The sequence below is a fragment of the Typha latifolia genome, chromosome 2 (genome assembly GCF_019914945.1).
Source record: "Typha latifolia isolate L0001 chromosome 2, TyphaL0001v2, whole genome shotgun sequence".
In the NCBI taxonomy this organism is placed as follows: Eukaryota; Viridiplantae; Streptophyta; class Magnoliopsida; order Poales; family Typhaceae; genus Typha; species Typha latifolia.
In genome coordinates, this window is record NC_133087.1 from 1,678,976 (window position 1) to 1,688,508 (window position 9,533).

The window sequence follows — 9,533 nt, forward strand, 5'->3', positions numbered from 1 at the left end:
GTATATATATATATATATATATATAAGAGGGAAGCAAGGAATTTAAGAAGGCGTCTTTCTTGTTGAACTTGCCAACTTGGTCTTGGTTCTTTTGAAGTAAAAAATAGGATATACATCTGCTTGGGCTTGTGACTCTAATTTTGGAGGTTCCATGTTGCCTCTTCCTCCAGAAACCAAAGGCCATACTTTTTTAAGGGGTACGGTTGATTCCTCTCTTCTCTCTATCTATCTATCTATCTATCTATCTATCTATCTATCTATCTATATATATATATATATATTCATATTTGCAGTTAAGATTCATTATATTTGTCTTAAGATCTTATTGATGCAGGTTCTTACTTTAATTTCCTCTCAATTCTCATATCTTGGTCTTCTTATTCTGTCTCATCAGTGTATTCTTTTCATCTTTGATAGAAGCAACATCGTTCATCATCATCATCACCACCACCACCAGGGTAAGATTAATAGCCAAACGGACAATCTTCCAATGGCCTGCTGTTATTGCCCATATTTTTTGTTTACTTCCGATATTAGGGGGTTTGGGAGATGCCTCTTTGTGGCTTGTTACCCTGTCTTGCTATTCTGTGGGCTGGATGAGTACAGGCATCACCACTCCAACCACCACCTTAGGCACTTCTAATGATCTGCTAGCCTATTTAATATTTAATATGTAGTAGTTATGTAATCTTACTTATGATGAGGGGAACTATGTTTGATTGGTTGTAGAGAAGTGATAAGGTGTCATTGTTTACTCAACTAGCACTCAGAAAGACTTTAGATGACAGATAATGTAGCAAAATTGTGATAAGTACTAGTGGCATCAATGATATAGCTAGTTGAGTTTGGATCTAATAGGAGCAAACTCAAGTTAGATCTAATATGAGCAAACTCAAGCTTATTCTGGTATCTTCATAAGCTAATAGAACTAGTCACTGTGTTGTCCTTACCGATCTTTGCATTGTTGAGTTTTTTTTTTAACAGAAAAAAGTGATGGAAGAATTGATTTATCTTTAATCTTGGTAAAGAAAAACCGCAAATGATCCTGAAGAATGCTTTAAGCTCTTCAACAAGATCTGTATCAATTTAGAATACTCTGCAGATCAAAATATGTAGTAAAGTGTCAAGGATGGACACTTTCTCTGAGACAAAATAATCTCTTATGTGCTTGCAGAGGAGAGAGAAGGGCAACAAACAGGGAAGACTAAATTGCAAATGTCCAAGAGATTTCACAGGTTAACCTGCTCTTCTAGTAACTGCTTAACTTTAAAGATTAAGTTCCATTAAAAATTGGCTCTCTTGAAGCATCCATGACATCACTAAAAGAGTCAGAGAAATACTACTTCCAAAGTTTAGGCCTTTGTCAATTTAATGCGTATAGTCAATTCCTTTTTCATAAGAAGTTAGTGTCAATGGATGACAGCCACGAAGCCAAACAATGTGCCTCACCTTTAAGAGGGTAGGAGAAGGAAGGAGACCACAAAAGATTTCATTGTTTCAATATCACTTGGGATTATGTATTCCAACATCATAATCCATCTGTCCCTATCTACTAGTGTGCTGAAGAAAATGAACAGTAGCCTAGAAGGTCCTACCGAGATGCTTATGACTAAAACCAAGATCAGTCAAATCATTAATAAAGTCCATTGTAGTCACTAGATATTCACTTCATTTTTTTTTTAATCTAGACATGCACTTCATAGTCATAGTCACCATGTGTGCACTGTTTCAACCAACGTATGCCTGCCAAGATATTGTCTCCTGACCTCTCCTAGGAGTCTAGATGAGTGCATTGTGTCCATCTATTCATGTAAAGCAAAAAACAGACAATGGAACTGGTAGAAGCATTGGAAGTTGGAAAGCAGGTTAATCCCTGAATACAGAAGATCAACTGAGCAGTAAAAAAAAAAAAGGAAGTGTGTGACCAGCAGCAGCATAATTACATGGAAAGTAACTATAAGAATAATAGATAATTCTATTCTGATCCATTTCAGATGGGCACATACAAGTAAGAAAGCACCAGCCACACTCACTATCTGCATATATTCTTACAATATTACCTCATCATCCAACAGTCAAATAACCTCGATACTGAAAGTGCCAGTGATTAACAAAGAAGATGATCAATATACTGCTGTATGCAGTCTTATAATTTACCTGAGTTTGCTTATATTGTCTGATCAAGCACGATTCACACAGACAGGACATACATGAACAAAAGATATGTTATTCTTTAAAAATAAGCAGATCATTCCATTAAAATTCGAGAGTAAGCTCTATATACAAAAGAAACCTACAATAGGAATTTTCAATAAAACAGGGTGTATCTCATTTAAGTTATCCAGCAAAATTTTTATTCACCAGAACCTCAAGGAGCTTCATGCCTCAGGTTGTGGTTTCTCAAAGAGCTTCTTCTTCAGCCAATCAAAAGGCTGGAAAGCATTAAAAAATGACAAACAATAAGGATATGACAAATTAATAGTTGATAAAGATGAGGAAAGATATCATAAAAATCAGTAATGTATATATTGTAATGGAGAATAACAGTAACAAAAGAAGTATGTGGCTTCCCACAGGTCCAATAGAGTCCATCTTTCAATTCCTTAGAATCTCCTCATCCTCCACCTCTTGTAAGCTAATTGTCCTATTATACAAAGACAAAAGTATCCGATATGTCTTTTGCCCTGCGACTGCAGTCACCCAGGAAGCTTGATAGTAGATAGGACAAATCAAGACAAGATTTATATATATATTTGCTTGTTTACATATAAATGTCGACCTCTAAATGATGGATAAGCTGAGTTAATGATATCGTTTCATCTTATGGCTTTGAATGATGCCTAAATGTTACAGCTGATGCAACTGTGAAAATTCTTACCATGTAAGTATGCTTCATCATCTTAATTCCTACAGCATATCAGATTGTTAATACTTTTACCTACTTTGATAATTTGTTGTCAGCCAGTGCTTAATTATTTCTCTCAAAATAAATAGATAAATTGACAATAAAATCTCAACTTACTTTGAACACCATGCTTCAGCCTTCTTCAAAGAGTTATCCCTGATCCTTGCTTCACTAAATCTTGAGAATCTAATTTCGAGGATCATATAAAATCTAGTATTATAATGAAAAGTCCCACATGCGCAGAACCAATCTAACATCCATCCATATGATCAAAAGTACCACGAGAGGAAACAAATTACAGAGAGACCCAGTCTCACATGCAAAGATGCCATCTTTCCTCATCGAATCATCACACAATCATACGTAAAGAGTGGAATTAGCTAGAATAGAGAGATAAAGATTGGTTTCACCTGGACAAGCCAAAGGGCGGTGGTAGTGGCTGCGATGACCCACGCGGCGGCGGTGGCGATGTCCGTCAATTGCGGTCGGCGGCGCGGCGACAAAAATTTGGCCAACCCAGGGCCCGTCGCGGCGGCACCCATCGTCACTGTTATCGAAGCAAGAAGAGAATAACACTAATTGCTTCCTAACTCTTCGTAGTTCTTAAACCTCGCATATGCTTGTGATGGAGGAATGGAAAGAAGGTGATAAGTTTTGGGTTGGGATCTGGGCCACCGCTGTTATAGTCGGCACTAGGCATCGAATCACTTTTCCCAGTGCAGTTTACCCATACAGACATAATGATCAAACACTTGCGAAGCTCAACTAATTGTTGGGCCCAAAAGAAAAGTTGCGACTTATTCCAACCCCTTCTGAAGTGAATTCACTTCTTTCCTTCTTCTTTTTTTGTTTGTTTATCTCTTAGGGTTTTAATCACATTTTCCCTCCTATCGTCGTCACCGGTCGTCTTCTTCCTCTTTCCTCTCCTAACTCGAGTGGCTAGGAGAGCTCCTTTGCTATTCCCCCTCACTGTCGTCTTCTTTTTATCTCGCCACCTATCCAACCCCCGTCTTCACAGCTATTCCCATTGTCTAGTTGCCTCGACTTTAACACCAAAATCAAATGTTGTCACAATATAATCTATACCATCCTTATATAATTAATTATAATTGATGCTTTTCTTATACATCGAGCCTTCACTTGTCTTGGCAAGCTCAATTAATTTGCTCTTATTCAAAGATACCATAGTCAAGGTTATGATATGAGCTTAGGTCAAGGCGTAAGATGTAGATGTGGTGAAGATTTTAAGGATGGAGATTGCTCGAATCTAAGTTTAGGAAAGGATTTGTTGCTACCGTCATGTAGCTAAAAACACCACCAGCGATACCGTTGATCTTGTGTTCATCATTTTTTTTTTTGTACGTGTGCTCTACGATTTGATTCAGACCAGAGTGCTCGCGAGGGAGCCCTTAGAAGCTAGATCTCTTTGATTTTGATACGATGTATTTTATATCATGCTATCGCTATTGTTGTTTGTGAAATAGTGCAGTTTGTTTAAACTATGGTACATTTAAACTATGCATTAGGCGTGTAAATATCTGTTTGGAAAGAACGAATTCTCTGTGACCATTTCCTAAAGAAAAACATCATTTTATCTCTCAAAAGATCTATTCTCAATTTGAACAATTTGAGTATTAAAAAAACAATATCTCCAATTGTACTAATTATGAATCCACATGAGCCATCTCAACTGAAATGGATAATGAAAAATTAATAATATATATTATCTTTGTTTGTTTTCTCGAGGTCCTATACACACGACCGACACGACTAACTTTCAATCAAAAAATTATTTCATTTATACAAGCTGGGGGACACCACTAAGAATAACGACTCAACAATTTTGCACCCAAAAAAAAAAGGTAGCAGCAGTTGAATCAAAACCAACTTAATTATAATAATTAATAAACACTAAGTACCTCCATAGGATTTGATCTTCCTGTCCTTCTAGAGATTAGGGCACTAACCTTCATTAGTTTATGTCCTAATTAAATTAGTACATCTCTTCTAGATCATTGATCTCATTAACAACCTAATGTCACATGCATGCAACTAGCAAGTGTACGACCACATGTCCGATGATAAGGTAAACTACTCGAAAGATAAAAATCTCCTTCTATAATTGGCAAGCATTAGCTGTCATACTTGATTAAATCTTAATTATTACTAATCTAATCCCAACATCAGGCAATTAATATGCTCTAAACTAGGATTAGTTTTAGTAGTTTTCTCCGCATGTTGTCTGTCTCTTGTGATCGTAGTAGACTTTGACGGACGCCAAATGACTACTAATTTTAGACTTTGTAATGCTAATGACTCGTCCGTAATGCCAAGAGGTACAATAATAAGTTTTAAGTCTTTGGATTGTTTACTAAGTCGTATGATTAAAAGACTAGACATTAGAAAGGACAAGAACAAGTCCAAGCACACGTCGATTACCAAACTTGAGGATGTCATGGTTTGATTGAAAGTAAAGAATAGCTTGATCATGATCTTTATCCCCCTTTTTTTTTTTCTACTTGAAAGAGAAGCTGGAACTGCAATGTAATTAAATCTTTTTGACTTTAGATTAGCAATTAATAAAAAAAAAACTTCGGAGGACCATGATCACCAATTATTTCCAAAATCCTGTGGAGGTTGGGATGGAACAGAATAAAGTCCCCACCTTAGAGATAAAGATGCCAGAAGATATGACGCATAACATGGCAAAGAGAAATAGTGAAAGGAGCTCATATTATATAAGTTTTTTTTTAATTTTTAACGAGGCAAAATTGAGTTTTTGTCTCTTAAGGAGTTGCACTTTTCTTTTTTTACTTTCTGAATATTGAAGCCCTGGTCAAAATTCCAATTTGTGTGCACTGCTTGACATAAACCATGTTGGGCTAATTAAAGAATAGGGGAAGTGGACTTAATTTATCTTTGGACAATTGTGGATCCAAAAGTGAAACAAAAGTAAGGCACGATGCTTGGAAGCAAGCATGGGAAGAAAATTATTTACAAGATTGCTCACATACATAGATGAGAAAAATATCCTCTAAGATTACACGATCTAGCCTTGGGCACTAGATAAATGCAATCCATATGTCCCTATAGTTTAGCTATGGAGGAAGTCATCCTGAGCAAATGCAGACATCCAGTCGTCAATCTCAGAAGAGCTTGCTCCCATGAAGCTCATGTCCAGGCTTGCATGAATAGAGTGGAAGCTAGATGTCACATCTCCCTGGTCCGGTGCCGGCATCGTGATCTGCGTCGCCGCCTGATCCGCCGGAGCAGCGTAAGTCTGCGACGAGCTTCCAGGGGTGAGATTGCTCAACACGTCTTCATCGCAGTGCTCCTGCTTCAGGGAACGGAATGGCGTGCTCATTGGAACATAGGAAGATTCTTGTCTGAAGAAGGTATTTTTGTTAGATCCGAAGTTAATCAGGCAAGACTCCCCGGGAGTGGGAGCTTCTACGATGATGGTGGATGGATCCCTGCATGTATGTTCACCGATGTATGTGATGATATATGTGGAGGGATCATCCTCCGATCTCTGCACATGCCTCTGGGCATTGCAACCTTGGTCAGGCCTGTGGGTGCATCTGAAGTAGCTCCTACAAGAAGATCAAAATTAAACCATCAATTGAGGTATTCAAGAGTGAGATTAATTACTTCGGTAAGCTGCACCAATATAAATATGTGTGACAAATTAACACACCTTGGTTGGTTATAATTTTGGATATCTTTCTGACCGTACTTGCGCCATGTATGGCCGTCGTCCAAAGTTTTGGCCATGGCGATTCTTTTCCAAGATGAAGTCCTGCCATGAACCCCCAAAAAAGCAGAGAGTAAGCCTTAGCCGACAAGTATAAAATGCCCGTAAAATGCCTAGATTCCCAAGGGCATTTTCGTCATCGCGGAAAGAAAATAGATTCAAATGACCAAAATACCCCCCCACCTCAAGGGTGAAAAGGGATGGGCGAGAGAGAAACCTCACCTCCTCCTGTAGCCTCCTCCTCTCCTGTTACCAGTCCCCGGAGCAGCCTTCCTCTTCCCACTGGAGACCTCACTCTTCACATCATCTTCGCAAGGGGACGAAACGGCGTCGAGCGCCGAGATAGCCCTGGAGATGGTCCCCAAGATCTCACCCATGAGGTCTCCCGCCACTGGATTCTCCGCCAGAGACCCGTGGATCAAGCTCTTGAGCTGGGTGGCTAATTCCTTCCCTTTGAGTAGATCCTGGATAACGCTCTCCATAGGCGGATAACCCCCTTGGCTACTAGAAGAGGCCATATGCTTCCTGAGTCAAGAAGACTAGGGGGAAGAGATGTGGGCTTATATAATTGAAGGGTGGGGTAGTTTTGGAAGCTGCATGGAAAACAAGTAGTTTTGAAAGTGGACAAATTTGGTGATGCTGTTTGGATGACGGCATGGGGAGTAGCTCATGCTCCGTCACCTGCACTTGATCGCGGTAGCTTCGTCGAGCACTAAATTTAAAGCAAGTTGGATATTCCCGGGACCACTAGATACGGAGAAAGTTTAAAGCAGAGGTCCGGTAATTACGAGAATGCCCTTCTCTAGTACTGTTGGTGGCGTGGGGAGGCGGCAACCTCTCTTGGGATCCGCCACATGGGAGAATACAGTGCATGGGGTTCATCGTTATCCTTGAGAAGGATAAGTTATTCGCACTTTGGTTGGAATAGACACAAAGTGAAATTGGCTTATCCGGAAATATGAACCAATTATTCGAAACTCTCGTGTGTGAACAGAGGTTAATATTTTTTAGAGAGTTTTTTGGCGTATTCGGAGCCACGTGTCGAAATCGTAGTCCATCAAAGAGGGATTTAATTCATATCTTGGGAATTTGGATCCAACGGTGCTAAGCCTTCCACGCAAAGTATAAAGGGCGATTTGAAGCCTAATTGGACCAAAGCTTCATGATTCGGAGTGGGTGTTTCTTTAGACCACATGCATCGTTTAGCATAGTTTGTGGGATTTATGAATATCTTAATAAATAAAACGGTTTTGTCACACGATTTAGCATAAGAAAAATATGTAAATTATACACGTTGATCATATTTGAGTGAATCTCTCTCTATCCAGAATTTATCCTAGCTATTTTACGATTTGGCACAAGATTTTTCCTCTCTTCCATTGCGGGGCCCACCTCACTACCTATCTTTTTTCATTCCCTTGTTTCTTCTTCACTTATTCTCCTTTCCTTTTATCTTCACTTCTTCCTTGTCCTCATCCAAAGCTGCTCTCTTCTCACCGGTCGTCCCCCTCCCCTCTCACTGTTCATTTCACCTTCCTCCTCCTCCATCTCTGTCTTGCTCTCTATCTCCGTCGTGCTCCTTTCCATTGACGCTCACTGTTGTCGTCGCCGCCCATGTCGCAAAATACTTGCTATGTCGTTGCTCCCTCGCCAGTTTCCATGACTTGCCGCCGCCCCGGCCAGATCCAACCTTTTCATTGCATCCGAGCCGCACCTTCCTCCAAGGCGTTGCTCTGGTCATTTTCATTTGCCCGAATCCTTCTCTCCCCTCCTCCACCCTCTCCCTTAGTCATGGTCATAGTTGCATCGCTGCCGCCAACCTTCCCCTTTCTCTAATTCCTTTCTAACGACTGGGTATTGCTCTGCTCACTGCGTCGGGGAGGAATTGATAGGTGAGGGGCAAGTACAGAACCACCTATTCATGGTAGCAGTCTATGCTCGCACAATATCTAATCTAATTGTTCCAATGATAGTTGAATCTTGTACGAAACTTTTTGTGGGTTCATGACTTTGTTTTACACTGTTGGTTAGTTTAGGGTGTTGTACGAGTTCTTTTCCTTTTCCGTTGTTTCTTGGTGGGCGATAATTAATCTTCCTACCTTTGGAGATTTTTCAGGATAGTGTGTTGGATATTGAATTGAAAGAACCTACAAGTTGAGTCAAGTCATTCTGCCCCTGCGAATTTACTAGGCTTACTACTCATCACTTTGCTCCTTATTTGTATTGACGGGCTTGATTTTATTTTTAATAATAGTATTGTATATGAGGTTAGTCGTAGCTCTATCCCCCGTCGTTTTTATGTTTCAGGCTGTGTTAGTAACTTTTAAGTATTAATGAATTGTTTCAGTCTTCCTGTCCATAAAATAAAATGTTGATCATAATATTTATGTACATTTCTAGAGAGATGAGGATTAATTTGCAAATAAAGAAGGCTTATGCACCGACTAAATGAGATCTAAACATAGCAATGGGAAAACTATATCATTATCAGGATAATTATACTAAAATATTATATACTATTGCTTATTTTCACATGTATATATTTTGTTTTTTGTTTTTATCTACGTATTGACCTTCTAAATTATGAAAAAATCTCTCTCCTTGATGATGTTAATGAACAACATCAAACAGCGATCATTTTACCTTCAATTTTCTTCTCAAATAAAAATAAAATGACTCCTAGAATGCATAAAATTAATCACATAATATATTGTAATAAAACTCTAACAACTAAAATAACGGAAAGGGCATTCCTTAAAAAAAGAATTATAGTTAGGGACGTCAATATTCCACAAAAAATAAACAAATGGCTCTACATTAAAATGGGCAACAGTTCAAAATATCTAAGTATAGATATCCCTTGATTATTCGTCC

At 38.9% G+C, this 9,533-nt stretch overlaps 1 protein-coding gene across 1 annotated transcript; it reads right to left on the reverse strand.

Moving 5' to 3' along the window:
- Positions 1–5,799: 5,799 nt before the first annotated feature.
- On the reverse strand, positions 5,800–7,352 carry LOC140781066 (transcription factor WRKY45-1-like). The gene is made up of 3 exons (XM_073126847.1): positions 6,882–7,352; positions 6,603–6,704; positions 5,800–6,498 (listed from the first exon to the last, which is right to left on the reverse strand). The coding sequence occupies exons 1-3, from the start codon at positions 7,175–7,177 to the stop codon at positions 6,000–6,002; spliced, it is 897 nt and encodes a 298-aa protein (XP_072982948.1). The 5' UTR covers positions 7,178–7,352; the 3' UTR covers positions 5,800–5,999.
- Between the last annotated feature and the right edge of the window lie 2,181 nt (positions 7,353–9,533).

Bases quoted from the DNA above. Each gene is read 5' to 3' on its own strand.
- LOC140781066 (XM_073126847.1), bottom strand. From the start codon at position 7,177: ATGGCCTCTTCTAGTAGCCAAGGGGGTTATCCGCCTATGGAGAGCGTT. The intron at 6,705-6,881 runs GTGAGGTTTCTC...GGTTCATGGCAG, and splicing joins GGAGGAGGCTACAGGAGGAG to GACTTCATCTTGGAAAAGAA. The intron at 6,499-6,602 runs GTGTGTTAATTT...ATCTTCTTGTAG, and splicing joins CAAAATTATAACCAACCAAG to GAGCTACTTCAGATGCACCC.